Source organism: Doryrhamphus excisus, chromosome 14 (assembly GCF_030265055.1).
Source record: "Doryrhamphus excisus isolate RoL2022-K1 chromosome 14, RoL_Dexc_1.0, whole genome shotgun sequence".
NCBI classification, from domain to species: domain Eukaryota; kingdom Metazoa; phylum Chordata; class Actinopteri; order Syngnathiformes; family Syngnathidae; genus Doryrhamphus; species Doryrhamphus excisus.
Window position 1 is genome coordinate 7,698,136 of NC_080479.1, and position 25,822 is coordinate 7,723,957.

The 25,822-nt window shown below is 44.4% G+C and overlaps 1 protein-coding gene across 1 annotated transcript in view; it reads left to right on the forward strand.

Annotated features, from left to right (window-relative positions):
• Positions 1-1,237: 1,237 nt before the first annotated feature.
• znf704 (zinc finger protein 704) overlaps positions 1,238-25,822 on the forward strand; it is a 39,156-nt gene continuing 14,571 nt past the window's right edge. The window contains exons 1-2 of the mRNA XM_058046869.1: positions 1,238-2,090; positions 6,220-6,410. Of these exons, the coding sequence (XP_057902852.1) occupies positions 1,809-2,090; positions 6,220-6,410 (473 nt within the window). The 5' untranslated portion in view covers positions 1,238-1,808. The remainder of the gene's footprint in view (positions 2,091-6,219; positions 6,411-25,822) is intronic.

Consider the following 25,822-nt stretch of genomic DNA (forward strand, 5'->3'; position numbering starts at 1 on the left):
TGGTGGCCTAAAACAATTGAGTATCTCTACTAAATCCGTCCCAAAGCGGGAAAGTTATATCCCGGTTCTTTTTCCTTATTTGTTTTTTGGATTTTTTTGAATGTCTACTACATTCATTCATATCCTGTGCATCTCCTGGGGGCTAAGCCCCCCCCCCCCTGTCCTCAGAACCTGTAGTGGCGCCCCTGGTTGCAGCATTTGCCATTCTACTATTTCCAGGCTTTCTGCTGCTGCTGCTGCTACATTCACACTTTGACGCCTTTAGACTGCTTCGTCTCACCCCGAGATGCGTTACCTAGCGACAAACACTTTTCAGCAAAGTTCCGCACAATACTTTTTCCATCCACTGATGCCCTGAACAGACATGCAAGCACCCACCACGGCAACAGGAAGTGTTCAAAATAAATGCTAACTATTCCATTGTCTTACTTACTTAATGTGCTTGTTTTGTTTATTTATTTATTTCATAAATAATGAAATTTTACAAGCAAAATAAGATTTTTGCCAGCTAGCTTTTATGGGGACACTTGTTGCTATAGTCAGATTTCATAGGGCTCAAGCTGAACTGCCTGATCGGCCAATGAATATAATTTAAAGTATAAATATAAGTAATTCCCTGTGAAAATGAAGATGTTGACGCTGTAGAAAGGGTACTTGCATCTCGTTGTTTGGCATTCTTAACTGTCACACAAGTGTAACGGCCCAAGCCTAATGGCAGACTTTGGGCTGAAGGCCAAACAGGAAGTTAAGACAAACAGGAAGCGAGGGAGAACACTTTGAAAATTGAAATTTAATTACTACTCCGGTCGTGAAATGCATACTGTGATGTAGGATTTGAGTAATTTAATAGAATTAAACTGTCATGTTTATGGTGAATAGTCTTCTTTGTTTGAGTTCACAAAAGCAGAGTGTCGGCCATTTTTGTTCTCAATCTCAAGCCTATTACTGTGAATGTGGAAGTCCCATGACACTTTAAAAAAGTAGGGTAGATATCTACAACTGGGTTAAAGCATAAAGTGTGGTTGTCTTCTGCCTAAAAACTCCCTCCCAGCTTCCTTTCCTTCCTTGCGTCATTGTTTTGAATGAAGCGTCCTCTCTCCTCCCTCTCCCCAGCTTGTGTTGCCTTCTGTCGGGGGAGCAAGAAGGAGGGGAGCGGTGGGGGCTTGTGGAGGCGTGTGCTCCATCGACCAATCGCAGGCCGTCTTGACCGCGGGACCGCACATGTTTACAGGCAGCATTCCGCCGGTTCAGACTCCTCCGGGCTGGAGCTCATTCCGGACTGGAGTACATTGGGAACGGGCCTGGAGTAGACGGAAGGGTGTATTTTCAACCAAATTCACCACCTCCGAGGGCATGGCAGCGAATGCTACAATGTTATGTGTGTACAACTCGACGCGCTTATTAACATCCGTCGACGCTAAATTGCTTAATAAGCTAGCAAGCCGCCATTTTGAGCAATCGTGAACGAGCAACATGGCGGCTCCGGAAAGAAGCTCGCTCATTCCGGGTTTTCCGACCGACCTCTCTTCAAGCTAGTGGAGAAAACAAACAGGTCGAAATAGGAGGAAGATTGGCAGCCGGTTTGGATGTGGAGCGAATTGTTTTTCACGTTTTGTTAGCGGGAGTGTGTGTGAAAGTCGACGACGGCGCCCTTCGAGTGTCGACCCCTTCCGAGTATGGTGCCACTTCCTGACGTTTTGTCACGGCCGGCGGCGTGTTTTTCTCCACCTCGACGTTGTTTACCAGCCTCAACGCTGTAATATTTCACCCGTCGTACACACATTCGCTCCGGACCTTTTTTTTTAGACATGCACACCAGGCGCCTGGTAAAGCGTTCGATCCTCGGCAGCCGAGTTTACGCACCGAGCCCGACTGGAGAGGGCGCCCCGGTGACAGGAGTGGTCCAGGCTGTCAAGCAGGAGAGCAAGGACGGCGCGGCAGTGGCGGTGGCGGCGGGGGCCCGGCGTAGCAACGGCAGCGTCTACACGGTCCTGCTGCAAGACGGCAGCCTTAAGGAGTTCTCCGAAGACGAGATAGCCGCTGGGTTCAACCACATTACACCGAAAGGACCGCTCAAGTCCAGCTTGAAGGTAAGTGTGGGTCGACCGGCTCCACGGCTTCGCTGGCGGGCTTTGGTGGTGGTCTTTTGCAGCCTTTTTTAACCGCTTCCTCTATTGTGCACAACAAATATCAAGCGTAATTCGAAATTCATAAAATATAAACATATACTGCGTACAAAAGAAACAATTATGTCATGACATTTGGCGACATTTTAATATATAGGACAAAGGGCTCGGATGGGGCCTGCGCAATGTTTATGTGCACTAGTGGGCGGGTAAGCTGAAGCAAACAAACAGCCCCGGCTGCAGCCATTTGGACCGGTGCACAGAACCGGGCTTCGTTTCCCCGTTTTTAAACGCCGGTGCACCCAAGAAGCTTCGGGGATATTTGCAATGCATAGTTTGCCTATTGGAGCAAGATGAAACATCAACGCATTCTTCACAACAAGGCTGCCATTGTTGAGCACAAGTTGCAAACAGAGCTTTAGAGCTTTGCTGTGCTGAGCTCGGAAGGAGAATATGGAGATTTGATGATGCACACGTTTGGAACTAATTAGTTGTGATGATGACCTTGTTTGCTGTGGTGTCACATGGCAGCAGCTCCATGGGGTCTTTGAGGAGGATGGAAACAATGTCCAACACAGAACTTTAGTAACTAGGTTCTGTTTACATTCTGCATGTGCTTGCGTTGTTGTGCAATGTAAATACAGGCATGTTTGATTGCATATAGCGTATAAATATCTAATATACACTTGCATTTGATTGCATTGCTTGTTTTTGCTGTGTGTGTGGACAAAAGCCAACATGGTCACTGCTGCACAATGGTCAAGTGTCTTTCAGCAATTCCCCCACAGAGGTCGAAAACAAGCCGTAAAATGAAGAGTAGGAGGGGTGTGCATCTCTTGTTGCTTTTTGTTTGCAGGGATGTGTGTGTGGTGCTATTTTAAACGTCCCAAGTCGGGTGGTGGTGGTGGTGGTGGTGGTGGGAGTTGTTTGTGAGGGCATGCAGCCCCGTTTGAACAGCAGCAGCTGTACAGCCAACAAAGCGGGCACCCCCAGGTCGGCAGCGGGTGGCATTCTCCAAAGAATCTGGATGCTTGGCTCTGCGCCCGCTCCGGCACAACAACACCCCCTCGCCTGCAGAAAAGCCAGTCAGGGGGGGTTGGTTTAGCAGGCATAGCCACTTGTTGACTTTTTGTTTGTGCTGTGGAGAGTAATTTGCAAGCGTTTTTCCCACTGCTAACAAAGAGGCGTTACTTTGGAAATGACTTATTTTGCAAGGAGGCTTCTTTGTTCTGACGCGATGATCCCAGGCGGGCGGACCAGTGTCAGCTGTTCTAATTGGTTGGTTGAGCCGCATGCTGTAAACGCAAGGTCAGGTCTGAATGCTAATTATGTATGATGAATGTCACATTTACTATTTAAAGAAGAACATGAGGTGCAATAAAAAAAGAAATTCTGCTTGGAATTGCAACACTCAATCTATGGGTGATGGTGACCTTTGACCCATGAAGGTGCACACCTCGGCGCTTGGCCATATGCATGCGCAGTGGAATTTGAATCGATCTGCTCCAATGTCTGCCGTCGCCGTCACGCGACCTTTATATTGACTGCATACTCTAATACATTTAATCATAGTAAAGTCAGCCTTTGACAAAAGATGGATGCTAAACATGTCGTCCAGTGGATATGGAAGCTTGCTAAAGATGCAGTGACTTCACCCCTAACACGTTTTTTGAAAAATTAAGTGTAAAAATAAGTGAAGCGCTGTCAAAATGAAGTGTAAACACAGCCTTTGGCAAATGATGTATGCATAAAGTGTAGCCAGACTGATTGCTAAGCTTGCTAAGATGAATTGATGTGTTGAATGTAATAATAATAATCTTCAGGTATGTCACGATAATCAATAAATCAATTAACCACGCAATAACTAAAAACAAACGTCATCATTTTGCCTGCCTTGATGTGTTTTTTTTCCCCCTCCTCAATCTACCAAACAGGCTGGATGACAAGAGTGTTCACTCTGTGCATCTGTTGGTTCTATGGCAAAATGAACAGTGAGTGAACCCTCCTGTCAGTCATTCAGTCTCTTTGTCCCGGTGAGGAGTGCACTACTTGGTATCTGTGTGTGTTTGAGCATCCTTTGTTGTCATCTCCCCCGGCATGTTGTACTGAGCAGCCAGGACGTGAGAAGCGTGTGCCCTGTTCCTAAGTCGCAACGAGTACAATTTCCCATTCTATGTCAATCATCCCGCTTTACCTTGCCATTTTACTTTGTCAGTGCTGCCCTTCCTTATAGCTACCACTCTAAGCTACCACTCTAAGTTATAAGAGATATGGTTACACAACAGGCATGCATGCATCAGAAAGATCTGCACATTTCCTCATCATTTTGTCATGAAGACACAATTTCCTGCCTCTGGAATGCCAGCATTCAGGAGCCAGACGGAACAAAGGAGTGTGAGCCGTGCAGTCAGCAACGACACCTCATCGCTGCAGAGCCGGGCATAATCCATCTTCCTGTTGTTGTTGTGCGTTTTGCGCACCACCGGGTGGCCAACCACACGGTGGTCGTTTCCAGCAAGCCTTCCCGCTGATGTGTGATCAAACCGGGCAATGATGCCTTTAATTGTCTCCTTCCTGCTCGTGTATATGTGTGTGTGTGTGTGTGTGTGTGTGTGAGTGTGTGGAAGAGTTGATGTTAATCTTCAGGGAGGCGTATACACAGCAAAATGATGACACACTCGCAAAACGCTACATTTTCTTTTGTGGCAATGTGTAAAACGAAGAATCGATTAAGTCAACTTGACTGAATCAACAGCGCCCCTGCTGGTTGCAGCCAAGCAGCGCAACTCATCCTACCATGTTAAGGGTGAAAATGTGTCAAAACCTACAGCAGGGGTCTCAAACTCAATTTACTTGGGGGACCACTGGAGCTCGGGTCTGGGTGAGACTGGGCCACATCAGGTTTTCAAAAAAAAAAAAAAAAAACGCATTTATTAAAAACAAAAAAATTTAAAAAACTTTGCTTTGGTTCCAATTTTCTACAAGAAAAGCTCTGATAAAACATTCCACTGTTCGCAAATATCTTACTTTTTATTTTTCTACACAAAATAAGATGAAAAATAAATAAACAAATCAAGAATAAAGTAATAAATAAATATAATAATAATAATAAAACGGCAAATAATAAAAACTTAAGAAACCACATATAGTTGGTGGGTAGACAAATTATTTTTTTCAGATTAAAATGAACAAAGCATTATTAGAGCCCTGTAGACATGACAAAACACGACTATAGTCACATTTATACTCTTTTTATTTACAACATATTGCGCAACTGAAGGATCTTGAGACACATGCTAACTCGCAAACTAGAGAGCTAGCGACCTAAACGGTAGCCTTCAAGTTATTTCCTTTAAACTTAAATAGCCAAAAACTTACCACTTCCACACGGATAGGGAGGATAACTATTAACAGTTATTTAACCTTTAACATGAACATTAATCAAACATAATATTTTTTTCTGGGTACATGATACCATACAGCATCAATATAAAACTTGTGCAGGCCGCACTAACATTAAACTTTCATATCAAGGCGGGGGCCTCAAACTAGTGTCCTGCGGGCCACATTTGGCCCACGAGCCGCGTGTTTGAGACCCCTGACCTACAGTGTTGCGTGTGCTATTATTTTTCTGACAAATGCAGATTTTTTTTACGGAAATCGGCCATTACTAATCAGTGTCCGATCCATGGGAGCATCCCTAGACCATTATTAAAAAAAGAAACATTTGAGGGGATTTTTATTTGACATAAACCTGAATTTAATTTGATGCATTTAGAGTCTTATGAAAACATGGGAAATGAAACCATTTGTCTGCGTATGCAGAGTTTTTCACGGAAATCGGCCGATACTAATCAGTGGCCGATCCATGGGAGCATCCCTAGACCATATAGCCCATCATTTAAAATGCATAGCTTTCCTATATAATATTTCAGTGACATTTAAATAGGAAGTGTGCTCAAGAATTATTTATAAGTGACTTTTTAACAGCTGATTGTTTATCACCCGGGGCGTCTTTGTTTACAAGCCTCATGGGCGCTTTTCTCCACTGGAGTCCTCTCTTGTCCTGACTCTCCTGTCTTTCTCCACGCAGAGCTCCCTCAACGGCGCCCCAAACGGCCACAAGACAGACGGCTGCTCCCTCAGCCCAGAGGCGGGAGAGTGTGAACCGCGCGAGGGCGGCGGCAAGCGTGGCGGCAGGGAGCTGGACGCGTGTCGCTCCGTGTCCCTGCTGGAGCAGAAGCGCAAGGTGGTCTCCTCCAGCATCGATGTCCCCCACTCCAGGTAGGCCCACGCATGCGTGTGTCTGTGTTTACACAAGCATGCAGCGCTAGTTGACAGCCAGTGTGATATTCGTCCTGGAGGGAGTTCATACGAGCAAAGTTCAGCAAAGGTTTATGACATGGTTATGTCATCTTTGACTGAATTCATATCACATGACGTCCCATTTCATCCCGGGGACCTCGCAGTCGTTTTGGCGGCCCGCTACATTTTGACAGGAGTCAACTTTTATTCCATTATAGAGATACATAATTGATCATGTGCTATCCTGTCTATGTATTCAAGTGAATTTATCCCCCCCCCAAAAATTTCAAATGTTCTTTGTTGGAGCACACTATACTCATAGAGGTGCCTAAATACACCCATAAAACTGAAACTAAAATATGCACTCATATCTTCCAATTATAGCGTATGTTTGTGGCAAGGATTCAATGGGGAATGTGCTCAAGTAGATTGAAGTCACTTTACCTCACCAGCAAGCGATAAATGAAAACACTACATCTTTAATTTATTCATAGAACTTAAATGCTTTAATTACAGCCGGGGCATTTATTTACCAAAAACTGGAAAGAGGACAGGGTGATAATTGGAAGCAGGCGATAATTGGAGCGCCGCTGTTTGTTACGAAACGTGAAAACTCAGTGTAACAAGCGCAAGTTTCACACCAACAGCTGAGTAGCAACATTGAAGGTTGAACATTGCTTGATACTGACCACCCATGATACGTCAAATGCAGCTACTGCCATCTTGTGGCATTTGGAAAAAAACACTACATTTTAACATGACCAGTACAATGCAAAAATAGAACAAATATCTGACAATATATTGCCATTTTTATGCTACGTTACCTTGCATTGGTCCTCTTGAGGCTACGCTCTTCAGCACACGGTGTGTACGCTAGAAGCCCCGCCTCCACCCATCGAGACAAAGAGACTGCAGGACTCACAAAAAGGCTCACTCTGTTCATGCCGGTATTCTTTGTACAAACGTGCCAAGGTCAACCAATGCACAAAGTGAAATCTCTTCCTGTCTGTTTGGAAGCGGGAGAAGAGGATTGTTAATTGGAGTATTTCATACGAAGGAAAACACTTTCATTCAATTTTTAATTTCATCATTCAACACCATGCATGAGGACAAAAAGGTAAGCACCAAGCCCTCAATGGGCACAAAATGAGCTCCCTCCCAGTACCTCCCATTAAAGGTAATATTTAACGGATTTTCCCTATGGTTGGGTCAAGGAAATGTAGTCAAGCCAATATTCTTCTCATTTGGTCAGCATAATGAAACCATCCAAGCAGAACCGCAATCAAACATTTAATAGTCTGTGGCGCACTAGACGTGAAGTGGCGTCTAATAGCGCAACGACGCTCTTTCGCCATTCCGTACTGTATGAAACACTGCCCCCCCCCCCCAACCTCCCTCCTAAAACGCAGAGTGCTGTTATTGAACATCACTCCACCATTACTCCTCTGCTGTCCAATCAATGTCAACTTAGTGAAACGTACAGTTAAAGTCACCCGGTGGGGGGGAGGACCTATATATCGCCGCGCCCCGAGCCCGGTTTTAAATTTATTTGTCGACGACTCATTGATTTTTTTTCTCCTCCCATTAGGAGGTAAGAGCTCTCTTTAAATTGAATATATGGCACAGATCACGTTGAAGTTTTGCACCTGGCCCGTTGTAATTACCGCCCTGCACGAGGATTGCTGTAATATTGATATGGTTATTGGGGAATGGTTTATTGATTGGCTGGCTGGCCTTGCCTCAACTCAGCAACAATCACTTTGGAAGACAAGATGTTGTTTATTTTCCTAATAAAATCAATGAGGATGAAGGATACTGTCTAAATAAAAGCCTGTGCAGGCAAGGCAATGCTGATGAATGAAGTGGCCAGCCACACCCGTGTCCCAAAGCAGAGTTCAGACAGGAATGCACTGGAGTCGGCCATGTTGTTATTTAGCCGGTATGTCGAAGACATCGTTATCGTGGGGATTTGTCAGTGTAGTCGTCCTCACATGTGCACAAACAAGCAAAGGTAAAGGGCTGTCTTGTATTGGCTGCAAGAAAAATGTTGTGGCGATGAGGAAATGAGGTTTACTCAAAGCCTTTTTGAACTCAGTACGATTCTTCCACTTTCAAGGTTATAAAGACGCTTTGTGACTTTTGGCATCAAAAGCGAGGCCAGACGGTCGTCAAGGTGGCTCTGACGTCACAAAACATGTTTTTGGTTCCGTCCAAACAAAGACAAAATATCACAGGTTTGTCTCACAGGGCAATGTGACCTTGTCAAGGTCTGCTTCGTTATGACATCATCATGTTCCGTAAACACACTTTCTGGACCTCAGGGGTGAGCTTTAATCTCCTGCCAAGCACAAATATGTTAAGTATGAGTTAAGTATGTTAAGTACACTTTAAGTATGAAAGTGTCCAAAGACGTTATGTCCTATATCTGGGTTATAAATGTTTCTTTAGGGGCGTTTGCTAACAAACAAACAGGTGTCTAGAAGGAATGATACTGGAGGTGTCACGAGATCTTCTCAGGATTAAAACATGGCAAGGTTTCTCATTCAGAAACAAAAAGGCAAATAATAAATAAATTATTCACATGATAAATGAAGAACTGGATTTATGTACATATTTTACCAGGTGCATGCATCTCTGTTTTCCTCGTCTCTTGTGTACAAACAGGCGGGAAGAGGGTTCCCACTTTGCTTCATAGAACAATGGCGAACATAGTGAGACCTGTTGTCAGTCATACAGTCTTTCTGTGTCTGTGGGGGGAGGCGAAGCCGCGACCATACACACACAGCAAGAGAGTGGCGCTTTGTGAGGAGCAACGCAAGGTGATGTAGTGGGAAAAATATGCTTGTAAAGACGAAGGCCGCATCCCCATGCGGGAATATTAATAACTAGTATGGCGAGCTCATCAACACAAATGAATGAATGAATTCATCCTCTGAGATGTTGTGAGTAATCCTGCCAACAGAAACTTCAGTGAAAGCGCTGGCAAAGGTAAGATGCTCAGGGTAACCAGCGAACATTCCCATTTAGTTTTTCAACCTGGTTTTATTTACACTGCCCTGTAATCCAGATTAAGGAACCAGGATTAGAAATAAGGGCCTGTTTCCACTTACAAGTGTCCATCTAGTTAAGATTCAGCCATGTTCATCCCGACTTAATGTCGTAAAGACTTTTGATATTTTTTTAATAAGGTGCCCAATTTCCAGCCAGCAGCATCCACTTGACATTTAATTATTTTAGGATCTGGTCGTTGTAAATCCACAGATGTATTCGGGCTCGTCAAGTGCTAAATCAAGGCCGGTCGTCATGAAATCAATTTCAGCCCAAATTATAAAGTGTGCTTGAGTGCCGTAAGACTTTGTTCTGCCTTTTGGAGAACCCGTGAACCCCAAAATGACCTCTCTGCTGAGCAGCGGCGTTATTGCCTTAAGATTAAGATCCATGGCTGCCATCCTCTGCACACCTGCGACCAACTCTCGGCCCTGCTCCAGAAATTGTGTCGCCTCCGACCACAGAGTAACATTTATCTATAATGGAGGCAGCTTGGAGGGGCGGCGGTAAGGGGATGAAGGGAGGTTGTTAACAAGGAAAAAGGGTGAATGAAGTGTGTGTGTGTGTGGGGGGGGGTAAAGGAGATAGAGGAGCGTGTATGAGTATTTAGCTGTGAGGCTGGAGAGAAAGGGGAGAGGAAAAATGCCTGGGGATTTTTTTTTTTCTTTTTCAGCACTTGCTCTCCAGAGAATTTTGACCTTGAGGTTGTTAATTGCGCTCTCCAAAGTTTCCTCACTCCACCAGTGATTTACCAAGAAAAATGTCTGGCTGTTTGATGGCTCTCCAGGTCCCTTGTTACCCAGACACTATACGTCTCCTTCCTCACTGTGAGCCCTTCAAGTACCTGAATGCACTATGATGGGGGGAGTAAGGGGGGGATGACAGATAGAGGTTTTTGTGGAGCTGAATGTGGCTTATGAACAAGTGTATTGCAGCAGTAGAACCAATGTTGGAATAGTGGGGAGTGGCAAACTGCTCAGCCAGCATTAATGCAGCTGATGATTATTACACTTTTAGATTCTAACGGTCTAGCGGCTTCGGAAAATTGACGAGACCACACTCGTATAGTACAGTCAGAGTTGCGCAACATTTGCTTATGTCTATTAGTCAAAAAATATTGATAGACAAGTTAGAGTTAGTGTTTGGGTCACAAGGCATCAGTGATGTTCGGAGACATGACGTTCGATCACATTACCTTTCACACTGCATGCAGACTGGCTACAGAGCCAAGCAGACATGCCATGGCTGAGATCGAGTGAAAACAAGGTTCCCTCTTCAAATGGGAAACAGGAGTTTAGAACAGGGCTTTGTGTTTATTACTTTTAAATTACTTTTTTCAGTGTAACACTGTATTCACTATCTTTATTTATGTTTGTTGACAAAACATCAACGTACTTCTTGAGCCAGTAATCAATAGGTCCTGTTTCTTGATCGAGTTTGTACACTGACCCAACTCCCAAATACCCCGAGAAAGAGTTCCCTTTATGAAATTGCTCAATGTGGCAGATTTCTGATTTTGTTTACAGCGCATTTGTTGGCTTTTACCTGAAGGCCCGGCCATCTTTTCAGCCTCAGCCTTGGCCAGCTCCTCAGGCCACCTTCTTGCTGCGAAGGAAAGGGCTTATGTTTTCCCGACGCAGGAAGCAGCCAATTGTAACTGGAGCTGGCAGGGCAAGAGGGAAAGAGAGAGAGAGCGATGGAAACCAAAGGCTTAGCTTTTGACAAATCGCATCGTGGAGACTAATTGCTAGCAGAGGAAGTGAAGTATAACCTGGGTTTTGAAGGGCTGAGAAATCAAGAGAGTGCTTTGCTTATTATTGCGAAAACAAGCCATTTTAAGAGATTGTCTGCTCTTCAGCTGACAAACTCCTGTTTGGTCGTGTTGCTACACATAACTGTGGTGTTTTCTTCCACTTTGGGCGCCTGTGCTCGGTACTGTGGCTATGTTTTATTTGTCTTATGGCCACTGTTGACCACGCTGAAGCAAAAAGGCTGGTGGGGACACTTTCCACTCGCCTCCCTGCCAAAACAAACCCCCCGTTAACTGTTATTGTTGACCGTGTTTATTGTTGATCAGTCGCTGCACAGATCTGAGTCGGGCGGGGCATCAGCCAATTCCAGGCCATGGATGTGGGCCAACAACTGGCTATCCTGTGCAAGGAGAGGCCCACAAGGGGAAGGGGATTGGCAGTCTTTTGTTTTGTCTTTTGATAAAGTGACATGGCTTTTTAAATCACTTTGTTCCTTCTGTCATCATGAGGTCTGCTTTTGAGGTTCTTTCATACCCTCTTGGGTCACTTTTGGTTTTCTCCATTCTTGTGGCGTATTAGGAGAATGAAGAAAGTCGTCAGTGTTTGCCACAGAAAGACGCTTTTCTCCGGAGATGGTTATCTAAAAACAAATCTGCTTCCTTTTTTCTACTCTCAATTATCTGATTAAATGACAAGGTTTTTCCCGCAACTATTTGCTCGCCTGAACCAGAGAAATGTCGACTCAACTATTCCTCCTACCCCGATATGATCTGCGCATGGCTAAAAATAACCCAAAATGTGCTTTTACTTATACGGCACAAATGAGTTCAGTACGAGTAATAGCAGGGGAGGTCTTGTTTTTGGCCCAAACGACATGGAATTGCTTTGTTTTGCGTACAAATGGAGCTTGTGTTACCTTGAGTAGCACTCATTTGCATATTTCTGTAACTCTGTTTCTGCTAGCACTTAGCCAGTCATGGACTCGACCCAACATTTATGTGATGTTTTTAGGGTTTTAATCTCCTTTTGGCCTAAACGACATGGAATTGCTTTGTTTTGTGCACGAATGGAGCTTGTGTTACCTTGACTAGTAACCCCCACACATAATGGACAGGAACACTACACATACATATCATAGAGTGGCCTCTTATAGGAATGTACTGTATATGGAACCCGTATACGCCAATGTGACCTCTATAACATACAATAGAACCTGCCCGAAATGTTAGCCCCAAGCTAATAACTAGGATTTGAAGTGACAAGTGACTTTATGTAGCCTCACAAGTGTGCTCATTTGTTGATTTTCATGCTGTTTGAAATCCTGTTCAAGTGTTTAAAAAGTGTTAAAAATGGAATGGAATGGCCTTTATTGTCATTATACAAGATGTACAACGAGATTGGAGAGCTTCTCCTTTCAGTGCAGTAGTCAAGTTTAAAAAGAAAAAAAAGTATATAAAAGTAGAGTAAAAAAAAGACAATTTAACAAGATATGTACAAGATATCCAAAATATACACATAGTATTGCACAGGAGCATATGCAGGAGCAGATATATTAATTTTAGTGCAGTAGTAAATGGGTCATAGTGCAAATAATGACTGGTGTATACAGATGAGTAAAGTCACATATGAGTGTATTGTAATGGTTTTTAAATAAATAAATATGATTGATGAAAAAATGGAAACCACAAACCAAATACAACTAAAATGAAGTAAAAGTAATCACCCCCACACATAATGGACAGGAACTCTACACATACATATCATAGAGTGGCCTCTTATAGGAATGTACTGTATATGGAACCCGTATACGCCAATGTGACCTCTATAACATACAATAGAACCTGCCCGAAATGTTAGCCCCAAGCTAATAACTAGGATTTGAAGTGACAGGTGACTTTATGTAGCCTCACAAGTGTGCTCATTTGTTGATTTTCATGCTGTTTGAAATCATGTTCAAGTGTTTAAAAAATGTAAAAAAATAAATGGAAGCCACCAACTAAATACAACTAAAATGAAGTAAAAGTAATCACCGCCACACATAATGGACAGGGACACTACACATACATATCATAGAGTGGCCTGTTATAGGAAAGTACCGTACATGGAACCCGTATACGACATTTTTCCGGCTTATTCCTATTGTCATCCCTCATTTATCACACTTCCATACCTGAATGGCATAAGTATATTTCCATAAAGCAGGGTTCACTAATTATAAGTTAAATATTTTTGTTAGAGCTGTTGACGACCTTCTAAATATGTTTATTGGGGCCGTCTACATATGAAATAACCTTTACACCCGTATTACACAATATACTGTAGTATACATAAGACATATAAGGCATGGATAACCTTATGACCAGCGTAGAATACTACATGTCATCACAACGTCTTTGAATGCATCTTCTGTAGACTATTTAGCCATTTTTATGCTTGAAAATGCTATTTCTGTTAACACTTAGCCAGTTGTTGGCTCAACCAACATTTCTTTGATGTTTTTATGATTGTAATGTATTCTTTCTTCCCTGTGGGGTTAAACGCCTTGCAATCATACCAGGGCACCAGGTGCATGCGGTAGTGCGGTCAGTGGCATCAGTCAGATCTCCAAATCAATTCCAAAGAATGTGAAGCAACCAGTGGAAATGCTCTAAAATTGGAGCGCTGTGATGGCTCACACCCTATGTATTGTTGTGTAACCATATGCCATCTCAACCCTCCCACTTTCAGGCGCTTTACTGCCTTGCTAAAGCATAATGGGATAAAATCAGATCTTTTCTGTCTGAGATAATAGTAAATGCAGAGGAGATGTCCAAACCGGCTACGACAAAAAGTGCTTGAATATGCTTTTGCTTTTTTAAGTATGAAAACAGCTGCTGAAGCCATTGCCTGCATGGATTACTTAAATATTGTATCACTCATTTGGCTTCCTCCAACTTAGGGACATCAGCCAGGGACAAGTGCCCCCGTAGAAGGAAATTTTAATCTATCCAACCGCTTTTGGTTCAAGGCTGGAAAACCGCAACAAGTTTGGGTCGCTCTGAATCCCTGGCCTCAGATGCGATCGTTGAGTATTCATGGACGTGCTCCACCCCGCTGTTTACTCCTGCCCAAGATTTATTGCCCGTCGGAGGCCACCGCGGCCAAAATAGTAGAGTATGAAGCATGAAGTCTGGAGCCAAGGGCTTGGGGTGATTCACCCCCCCCTTCTTTCTGAAACATAAGCCTTTAAATATTGACTCTCGGGGAATTTTGAGGATACAAAAGCAGGCTACTCGTAAACAGATTGAAACATTAAGTTTTTATGCGCCTTTTAGCTGCTGTAGATAAGTGTCAATGCACAACAACTGTTGCTTCTTTTTTTTTTTCTTTTTACTATTTTCTACTGCATTATGCATTATTATCCACTCAAAATTCTTATTGCCTCAATTTACATTTCCAGATGAGCATCAGCTTTGACATGACCATATTTCATTATTTAAGCAAACGTACAGTACACTACATCCTGATTGGACCGGTTGTGGCTTCTGAGATGTAGACCACCTGTCTTGGCACAAGAATAGAATATTGAGTTTAAATCTATATGCAAACTGGCTCCTTAATCGGGCTGAATGTCAGCGAGCATGGATTTGTAGGCGCTTGGCCTGTGATCAGTTGCGCTATACTGGACCGTGTTGCAAGTTTCTCTGCGCATAATTGGGACTTTTTCCAATCTTTTCCCATTCCAGGATTCGCTAATCTAAGATCTAAGTATCCGCGACTCTAGCTGCAGATGTGACAGAATCGTGCGCTCCTTGCCTGTTGCGAGCCATGAGCAATAATCCATTTGCCGTTATTGTTGCTGTAAATAAACAGCACACCGGTTCCTTAGCTTGACCGCGGCGTGACTCAATGTGTTGGCCTGTCAGCAGCAGTGTTATGAATCAGTAGATGAATCAATCCCTGGGCCCTGCTGAAAACATCACCGATATGCTAATTTGTCCTACATTGCGCTTCTTGTGTCTGCAAGGAGGCTCTGTGTGTAATCATTGCCTGCTCGCTATCTATAATGCATAGTGCCGGCCTGGGTGCCTGTGTTTATGTGATACCGCGCTCCGCAGGGCTCACTGTAGCTCGCTGCTCTTCCACACTAATCCATAGTCCCGGGCTGTAATGGACTGATGGCACAAAGTGCTGCGCCAAGAGAAAAAGCTCTAATTGATTCTATTGACAGGCGTGCATTACGGCCGTCCGAAGTATATACGAGGTGGTCCTAATTGACGGCGCTGTCGCACATTGTCTCCAAACAAACGCGCTAATGAGGCGACGGACTTAGCGGCGCCTTGCATCGGAAAGCCACTTGTGTCACAGGGAGTACTTTTCTCCGATCTGGACATCAGATATCACATGTAAATAGGGTTGTCGCAAGATTAAAACCTGACAATATTTATTGGTCTCGTGGGCACTAGGCCTGGGGCAATAATAAATTCACTACTTATCTCACAAATCAAAATGAACTTGATAATTTAGCCACCCTCCACATAGTACTGTTATGTGCATGTGTGTCACAGGAAGACGGTTCACTCTGTGCATTGGTTTCAGCACCTTGTTACATTTGTTCCATAGAACAACGGCATGAATGGAGTGAGCACTTTAGTCAGTCATACAGTTTTACACTTTTTCGTCTGTATTAAACTTCGTTTACATCACATTGCACAGGCCACGGGATCACTGTGGTGACATAACAGATGGCTGCCACAAGCATAGTAAGCTAGCGAGCTAACTAGTTAGCATGTTTGATTTACTTATTCTACAAAACTTGGAAAGTTTTTCAAACAGAGTGAGAAAGAAGCCAAGACTTACCACTTCCACACTGAATGAGAGGATTTTTTTTTTCCAACTCGGTGTCAGCCCTGGCTTAGTTCTGCTGGTTCAGTAGTCAGTCTCCATACGGTGTGAAAGGCAATGTAATCCAGTGTCAAGTCTCATAACATTACTGATGCCCAGTCACCGCAATACTACATAGGACTTCATTATTTTAATGAATTTGTGAATTTGGGGCGACTGTATATAGAAAAACAGCACAGCCCCCGCCCTCATCCTTTCGTCCTAACATCTCTTCAGTCGGTGACCCAAAAAGGCCAAGCAATATGCCACTCCAGTCCACCCTGTACATTATTCCTAATTATGGCCATCCATGGTGAAGGCTCGGCCGACCTGTCTGTTTTGGAATATTGCTGAATTATTGATGGCCATCCGCCCGACAGTCTTTTATTAATTATAACGCAGGAGATGTACTAATTAAGCGCTCGGCGTGGAGGTGTCATAATTGTGGCCCTGTTTTAATTTGAGTGCCGCTCATCAATTTTATCACGGCTTAGCAGGGCCGCTGTGGCGATGATGGAGGAGGTGGGTGATGCCAAGGTGGGGTAACCCCCCTGTGTGGCGCATGGCTCCACTCGAGCTAATGTCCATCATTAGCTATCAATCACAGCTCGCTTCTTTGACATCGTGATGGACTTCCTTTCTTTGTTCTGCGCATGAATGTATAGATAAATGTGAATTCATTTGAAAGATACGAGCGCGTCACCTCCTTTCTAATGAGCTGCGACTCGGTGGGCCAAAGTTAATGTTTTATTTGCTTAGCTTGTCTCATGGTGACCTACATTTAAAGACTATTTTCTGGTTTTCTATCATCACACCCTCCCCCGTACGCCCCTCCCCGCACACCCCCAAGGAATTCTTCTGGTCTTGGAATAAAGTGGAAAACAGGCCTTCACCTTCAGTTTGGCTTGTCTAGTTTGCCTGCAAACCTGGAGTCCATTTATCCTAATTTGGATGTTTGTTTTAAGACATGTTAACATATCTTTTATATGCTTAATGGATCAGCTGTGCTGTATCATTCACTCTTTGGGAAGCGACCGCCCTCGGAGACATCCACGTCTTCCCCTTTTTCTCATAAACGCTCTTGCATCTTCCCGTTCCAAGTATCCCTCAAGCGTTTTGTTTTTCTCCTTTTCTCCGCCGTGATCCATCCAGTCAGTGACGTGAAGGTGCATTTTGAGCTTTTTTTTGGATGTGGAACATCAGACGAGCATTTCGTTCGCCTTCTGCTCCTACTTATGCATAGATGATCTTTTTGGCGCTGGAGGGAAGATAATGCGTTTAGCGTGGAGGCGCGTAATTTCACCTAAGAGGCCATAAATGATGGAGATAATCAATCCCGCTAATGCAAGGCTTTATTGTGTTCTTTCCCAAACTTCATTTCATCAAGGAAGTGATGTAGCAACTCAACAGTTTTTGTTTAAGAATGTGTCATTATTAAAGCAGACATTGACTTAAAAAGCATGCAACAGATGTCCACCCCAAAAAACAAAAAAGATGTTGTGTGGCAAGCGATAAAGTTAATTGAATGTTTGCCATTTGTTAGGCTGACATGTAAGAACCATCTGCTGGCTCAGATCAACATAAATTGTTCCATAAAGATGACAAGGGAGGCATATCCTTTTACTTTGCGATCCGGTAAGAGGCCGCTGTCCGCCGTCTTTGGTGACTCCGATCCAAAGATCTAAAGCGGCGAGCAGGCAGCCGACCAGAACTGTAAATAAGAAACCCTGTGCTCCCTAAAAGAAAATTTAAAGGGCAATCCATCATGTGTTGACTTTGCCGCACTTGCATATCATGTAGTGGACAGCAGTGTAACAAAGAAAGAAGGCGCTTCTATTGAAGATGGAGGATCTTTATTAGCATTAGTCCAACACAGATGATCATTCATCACTAAACCCTTTAAAATCAAATAATTGCTCTGATTGTTGTAAGCTCCTGCTTGATAATTCGCCTTCACCCTGAGAGCTGTTCTATTGTTCCCTTCTTTGTTCATCCATCATTAGGATCACCGGCTTCACCTGCGACGTGACCTGCTAAAGACAATGACACGCTCCCCTTCCAGGCAGAGGTTAATTCCTCTTCTTTCCGCTTATCTCAGACTCGTCTCTTATCTCTACACAGAGGGGATAAACGTTCCCTGGGAATCAAAAATGTGGAATTTAAGAGACAGCTGGCACCCTCGCCCCTCGCCAGCCCTTGCCTTCCATGAGGGGTCCCTTTCACTTTTGGTACCGCCTTCCCGTTGTGGCGTAAACAACACGAGTCCTTGTCCTCAGGTCAACTGTCGACGGGTTTATTATTGTTTTGATTCAGGCTCCACTCGCTTAACTTGGACGTGCTTTCTCTCTCTCTCCCTCTCTCTCTCTCTCACTCGCTCTCTGTGTGTGCATAGTCATTATAGGGGTTTGGATCGGACGCTGCTGCAATGTCCTGCCAAAGTCGAAGGCTGAGAGCCGAACTTTGTGTTTAGCTCTGTGAATGTGTGTGTGGTAGCTCTGACATGAGCCCAAAATGGATGTGTTTACCGGGGGGGCTTCGCTTCGTTCCCTCCCGGGCTGTCAAAGGCGCCACTGTTATTCTCTTTCTAGCAGCAGGCTGGACACAGGGAAACACAACACCGCAGTTTGCGGCACATGCGAGATCCACATTTTTTTTTAAAGTCTTTTTGGACCAGAACCAGACACGATCCAACTGTAGAATCTTCTCTGTGGCCACCATGTTTTCATGGCCATTAACAAGATGATACAAAAACTTACTGCCCAGGACATTTTGTATGAATAGGACAGTGTCGATAATAAGGAATTAACAAAGGCAAAGCAGACTCAATTCAGACTGGCGCCAAATGTCAAAACAAATAAAGACGAGGTTTAGCATTTGAAAATGTAAAGACAATCAAGCCAAATGCAGTCGAGTGAATATATGAGCTGCTGGAAATGCAAGCGGTGGTCGTACAAGCAGTCGGGATCTGACAGTCACTTCTTGTTCCGCTATTACTCTGCACGACGAAGGGCGTCAGACGAGAGTGATTCGTTCGCCATTGTGTATGCCTGTCTTCACAACTCAATTCAGAAGGACGTATTGTCCTGTGGAAGGCGCATCGGCTTTAATGTCCAGCGCTTGATTGCATACATTGTGTGTACATGACAGTAGATCACAGGTACATTTTTCCAATCTCTGCTAGGAATTCATCTTATCTCACCAATTGACAATGAAACAAAGAACAATGTGAGGGGGGGTTAAGTGTCCCAGTAGTTCCGTTTCTCTTATTTGTCCTTTTTTCCAATCGCTGTCCATTCTCATCAGGCTCTCAGCTCTTTTTTTTATTGTGCCTCCTCAGCCAGATGGCAAGATGAGCTTTTTTTACAAGGTTTTCCATCTCTCCCTCTCTCTTTCTATCTCCCTTTCACCTCTCTTTTATTCAATCTTGCCTTCTCTATCTATCTCTGCTTTCCTGCTCATTTCCCCCCCTCTGCACTGATGTCTCTCTCTCTCTCTCTCTCTCTCTCTCTCTCTCTCTCGCTCGCTCTCTTTCTCTCTCTCTATATCACTCTCTACCACTCTCCATCTCTTCAGCCTTTCCTCTCTTCCTTTGTCTCCTCACTGCTGCATGCTTTGGCTCTGTGTCTGTGTGTGTGTTAACCTAGCATTAATGTAAAACCACTAGTGACATCCATAGTACTGTTATATGTCACTCTTTAGGTCCGACTCCTCTCCTCCAGCAACATAACATACGTACACATGCAAATTAGCATGCAGCACCATGCGTGATATCTCTGCAAATATGCCAATCATCTGCATCAGGTCTCCTTTGATTACGACGTAAGTTTTTCTTGGTGTCCCGGGTGCAGTCACTCGGAATGGAAAAATGCACGGCGTTGACTCCGAGTGGCAATTGGCGCATTAGCCAATTGTTGCATCACCTGCAGCTGCTCATCGCTCACGCGCAAATAATACATTTTGATACCTTCAGTCATTTAGCTTTCATGTGTTGGCACGAGAACTGCATTTTCCCACAACTGCTTTAGGAGGATTGCTGTCTTTCATGTAGTTGAGTGTATTGATCTTACACCCCCCCCCCCACCCACTTGGATGGGACAAAGAAGCAGCAGAGGTTCCTTTGTGTGGACTTGTTGACACGACGAAGGTGATATCCTACTCTTCCCCCACGCGGTGTCACATCCTCGTAGCACACCACGCCGTTAAATTAATCAGAGATGATGCTCGCCTGATGGACCCCCTCCCCAATCTGCCCACTTGGAATGCCATTCCCATCCACCAGAGTGAATCTTTCACTAACGCGTGTAGTGAATCAGTCGTGTTCAGTCGCCCCTGGGCCCAGCTTGCCTGTAAATGAGATGGCTTTTCCTTAGCTGCACCACTAACAAAAGAGCCACAGGTTTCGTTAAGCTAGAGAACGCGACAGATGACCCCCCCCCCCCCCCCCTATTGAGGATGACAAGCTGCTCTTGCTGCTGATTTATTCATGGATATACAGTTTTAACGCCCCCTGATTATACAATATTGAAGTTCTAACACACTGTAAAGCACTACGGCGCATTTTACTTACGTTCAATGAATAGCGGTGTCACAAGAGACCTCATGAGATGGTATGAGTGCACGAGTGTCTGCTTTCCTCATCGCTTGCCTCCAATCTGGGTTCAGTCTGTGCATTGGTTGAATAGCGTGAGCACTCATACAGTCTCTTTGTCTTGGTGGGCGGAGGCGGGGCCCCTAAACTTTTGTTTTCATGTATTATAAAGTGTGTTTGTTGTGTTTATCCTCAGGTTCATCAGGATGCGTTCACTGAAGTAGAATAAGTTACAATTTAAAACAATTGCGGATGAGTAGTCAATTGGAAATCGAAGGCAGCAGGTGAACTAATATTTGCCAGTGGAACGGACTAAAATGTTTTCCAGTATATTCATCTGTCTCACTGGTTTGCGCCACGTTTCAGTGAAGACAGGCCTTGCTACACAACCAAACGCCCCACACTCTGACAACTATCAGGCGGTCAGCTGAAAGCTGGATCATTTCATTTGTCTTCAGCGTGCGGACTAACCTAGCGTGATGTTGCTGTTAGAATGCGACTGTAATGTTAGCACGGTTGCTCACAAAACTATACTAGTGTTGCTAACATCTGTGCTCGCCTGTCCCACGCCTTAATGTTGGCGTAGACGAGCAGAGTTCACACACACAAAACGGCATGTTCCCCCGTAGGGCTTACTTCCGTTTGGTAGTAGGGTACCAAAAGGGCGGAGCTAGATGCAATGCATGATGATTGGCGGTGTGTGTTTTTGCAATCTGCCTGCCGATTCAAAAAGGTTTTCGGACTGGCCGTCATAAAGGATTGTTTATCTCCAACTATGAGTGCTAAAAGGGCACACTTTGCGGGGGGTGGGGGTGGGGGGGGGGGTGAGAGAAACACATCCCAAGTGTTTAGGGCTAAGTAAAGGTTAACAATGGCACATAAACAAGAAGAAGCAAGAGAAAGAGAGCTTGTGGGGAAAAGAGGGCGAGTAAAGGGGGAGGGCGGCGTAAGTCGGGGGCCTGTAGGTAAATGTTGAAGTGGTGGCCGATCCTTTGTCCTGCCTGGAGGCTGCGTGAGGCGATCGGAGCTGCTGATAGGCTCTTTTATAATAATGCTCTCCATCAGCTCCATCTCCAGGGGCTTTTGTGAGCACCTTCAGCAAACACACACACACGCACACCACCATGTGTAATTGGGAAAGATGTCCCCTTCCTCCTCCTCCTCCTCCAGCGTGTGTATCATCCTCCCTGAAGATGAGCGGCTTAAGGTGTGTGGGTGTGGGTGTGCGTCGGTCCGCTTAACTTACAGCCGAGGTGTTTAAAATTGAGCATGGCAGTGATAAAAGGATGTGTGTGTGTGTGTGTGTGTGTGTGCAGGCGCGCGTGTGTGTGTGTGTTTTACGGCCTTTATCGGCAGGCTGCGTGCATCCGGGGGCTAAGGTAGGGGGAAGCTCTAGAGCTGCTCTGCTCCCATTACTTCTACCAAACACTGTAAAGCCAAAGAGGTTAAAGGTCACACCCCCTCATCGCTGAAGAGTATAATTGGAGAAATGTGGGAATGAACGGATAAAGCCTTTAATTAACCTCCCAGGCGTCCTAATAAACCAGTAAGTAATTGCAAAGTGAATGTTTGCTCATTGGTCAGCTGCGGTTATGCAAATGTCCACGGGGGCGATCCAGTCTTGGGGCTGTTTGCACAAAACACGCTGTTTGTAACTGAATATGGATCAAGAATGGCCGTCTGTTTGCATGGCAGTATAAATGCAAACATTTGATAACGGTTCTCGACAATGGAGGCAGTTCAGAACGACATCGATGTCAGCGTAAATGTGAAAAACGGCACCTGTTCAGTGTAGACGTTCATAAGTCTATCACGGCAAAACAACAATGATGGACCACAGCTACATACTGTGTTATTATTGTTTGTGCTTCTAATGTTCACCAAACATTGACCTAAAAGCCAATAATGGATAGGGTCTATAAATAGCTCCGGGTCCAAAAACATTGCCGTTAACCGCTGTGGCTGAAGGCAACCTCCTGATGTTTATTTACTCCACAGCTGCATTTGTACTATGTGTGGTCATCAGTCAGAGGCTTCAAAATGTGGCTGCTTAGCTGTTCTGTAAAATCCATGCGTGTTCCACTTGACTTCCATATGAGCAAATTGGTAGGCGGACATTAATGCTGACTGGGCACTGTGAATGACAATACACGTAATATAAAATTTCAATTTAACTGTAGTTTGTGCACACCTGGAGGCATCGAACAAATTAGCATTTGACCAACTATACCTGATGATTTGTCCTAAACAAACATCATGACATCAGTACTACTACATCATCACTATCAGGAGAACCGGAGTATAGAGCAGAGGGGTCCATCTGCTGTGGCCCAACAAGGTGCACTATATTCAGACACATGCTCCGAGCAGCAGTGTGGTGCCTTGGAAGTCAGGCGAACCAGAATATAGAGCAGGAGGAGGCATGTGGCATGGCCCAGCAATGTGCACTGCAGTCTGGCACACGCTCCGAGCAGCTGGCATGGTGCCATGGAGGTCTCTGGCACTTTTCAAATGTCGCGGTGGCCGATAAGGTTTTTTTTTATTTTTATTAAAAAAAAATTCCCCTCAACGCAGAGTATTTTGTACAACTAGCACGCAAAATATCTTCCTCAGAAAGTGAAATGTTTATTTACTAAGGTTAAGTTATGACAAGCTGTTGAGGTCACAGGCAGGAGCAAAACGTAGCACTTGATTTGCTCACCTGCACAGTAGGAGTAGTATCACCCCATTGGAGTGTTTTTTTGGAATGTATGGGTTATTGTAGCTATTTTTAATTTTATCGGCTTTCTCAGTATGATGAGCATTAATTCCCTCATATCGGTGTCCAATCATTGTCCCTAGAGCTTCTCGTGCAAACGTACATTTACACAATACTTTTCTACTTCCAACAGATGTCTGCTATTTCTGTCAATATAAGCCTGCTTTGGTGGGATGAGTTTATTAATAAGCGCTTATCAAATGAGGACGTTTTTGATCAGCCACGTTAAACCCGTGACATTCCTCAAGCTACTATAAGCAGCAGTCGAGAAACTGGAGAGCAAGATGGGGGGGGGGGGGTCTTGAGCTATTTACTTCCCAAGCCGCACGTGTTTAGCCTCTTCATTTACTCGCTTCAGTGAGCCTCTTCCCTTTGTTTCACTCACCGCCGCATCATATGGATCGAGCGTGCCCATCCTAAATGGAGGAGAGTTTACAGCATTAGATGGAAGAAGGGTGGGGAGATATATAGGAGGCAATGGGAAGGAAGGAAGATGGGGGGAGGAGGGTTGTGGGTTTTATTTACCAGCGAGCCTCCACTAAAGGTCGTCATGACTCTCGCCGATGCCGCTTTTGTTCACACCCCCCCCCACCAATGCACATAATGACACATAAAGCACAATAGCCCAACATGGATCTCCTCTTAAATACCATCACGTAAGGTGAAGCTTTATGGATGCTACAGTGTCACTGCTACCCCCTGCCAACGCTTTTGACAGTTTTAGATCGACCTCAATCGATGTGTAATTGAATTGCTTTACCTCCGGAGAAGTCACGACAAGAGACGCTGTCCTTCTCACTTTCTGTCATCTTTCACCATCACTGCCATGTTTTTCCTTCTCACCTGCTGCTCTGGAGGACAAAGAGAAACCACGCCATGATGTGTGTGTGTGCGCGCGCGTGTGCATGTGGTTATGCCAGAGGCAAGAACCCAAGTAGGACCTCCAACATCCTACATGTATGACATCCACGTGTCTTTTTTTCCCCCCCCATAGGATGTAGCACAGAGGCACCCCAACCTATAGTGGAAATGTAGGGCATACTACTGAAGTGTATGTGCGTGTGTCAATCATTTCAAGGTAAAGCGCAGCGAAGAGAGCAGATGATCATTTCCCCCCTTATCTCACTTGCTCAAGGGGGTTGCGGTGCACATGTGTGTGTATGTGAAATGTAAAAATAAGGACATATATACGTATACAGTACATCAACCTGACACCCACACACACTTCTACTGGCCCTGTCACTTCTTTTCAACACATACTAGCGTATCACTTTTGCATGCACCAATCTTTCATGCTGTATGCATTATTCTGACATGTTTATGTTATAGTGTAGAAGTTTAATTTTGTTGTATGTGTTCATTCTATTTTCTTCCAAGTTGTCTGTTCTCACAACTGGGTCACAGTGTCATGATCCTTTTTTGTGTGCTTTATGTAGAAGTGCATAAAAAGAATGGAAGTGCTAACAAAGACGCTTATTATGTCTTATTCCCAAATAGCTACCCCCTACTATACACATAGAGAATACTTTCCTTAATATATCAATGTGTTATACATTGCACTGTGTTTCTAAATATGAGTGTACATGTACATCAAATCTAACCAGCATGATTCACTACATAATGTATGTAGTCGCTACAAATGATTACTTTTGTTATAGGCATCTTACCGCTAAAAGTTGCATCTCTGTGTGTAGTGTCACATCTCTGTTCACCACTTTTCATCACTTTAGCGCGGGGGAGCACTGGCAAATCAGTAATATTTGTAATATAATCTTCTAAATAAGCTATCCTCAACCTAACAACAAACATATGCCTATTTACGTGTATGTTACATCATTGCATTATAAAGTCAATTACATTTTTTGCACACGAGCAAAGGCAAATTATGCAGTCTCGTTTTGCTGTTGCTGCAGGTCGGCAGTAGCGGCCTGTTGGCAGAAGTCGCCGCAAGGAAGCCACACGCTCACACACACACACGCACGCACACACACACACTTTATTACGGGGTCTTTGGCCTGGTGCCCAGCTAATGTGCACCACGCCCTGTTGCTCTGAGTAGAGTGTGTATTATACAGTGTGTTTTCTAATAAGACTACAAGTAGAAGTTTCTCACAAAGTATGGAAAATATTAAACATTGTTGTCATAGGAGTATGCTTCAGAGCATCAAAAAAGGGGGTGCCACAGGGTTCAATACTAAGTCCCATTTACTTGCCATCATACTATATATGAGGTCTTGACACTAATATCCAAATCTGTTTTATTTCCCCGGACTGGGTGCCCGAGTGGAGTCTTTGGATGGGAAATGTTGGTGGTTGGCGCTCCAACTGGTGTGACTGTCCAGCTCAAGTTACAGCCAATGCATCCGTGTTCACGGGATGGGAA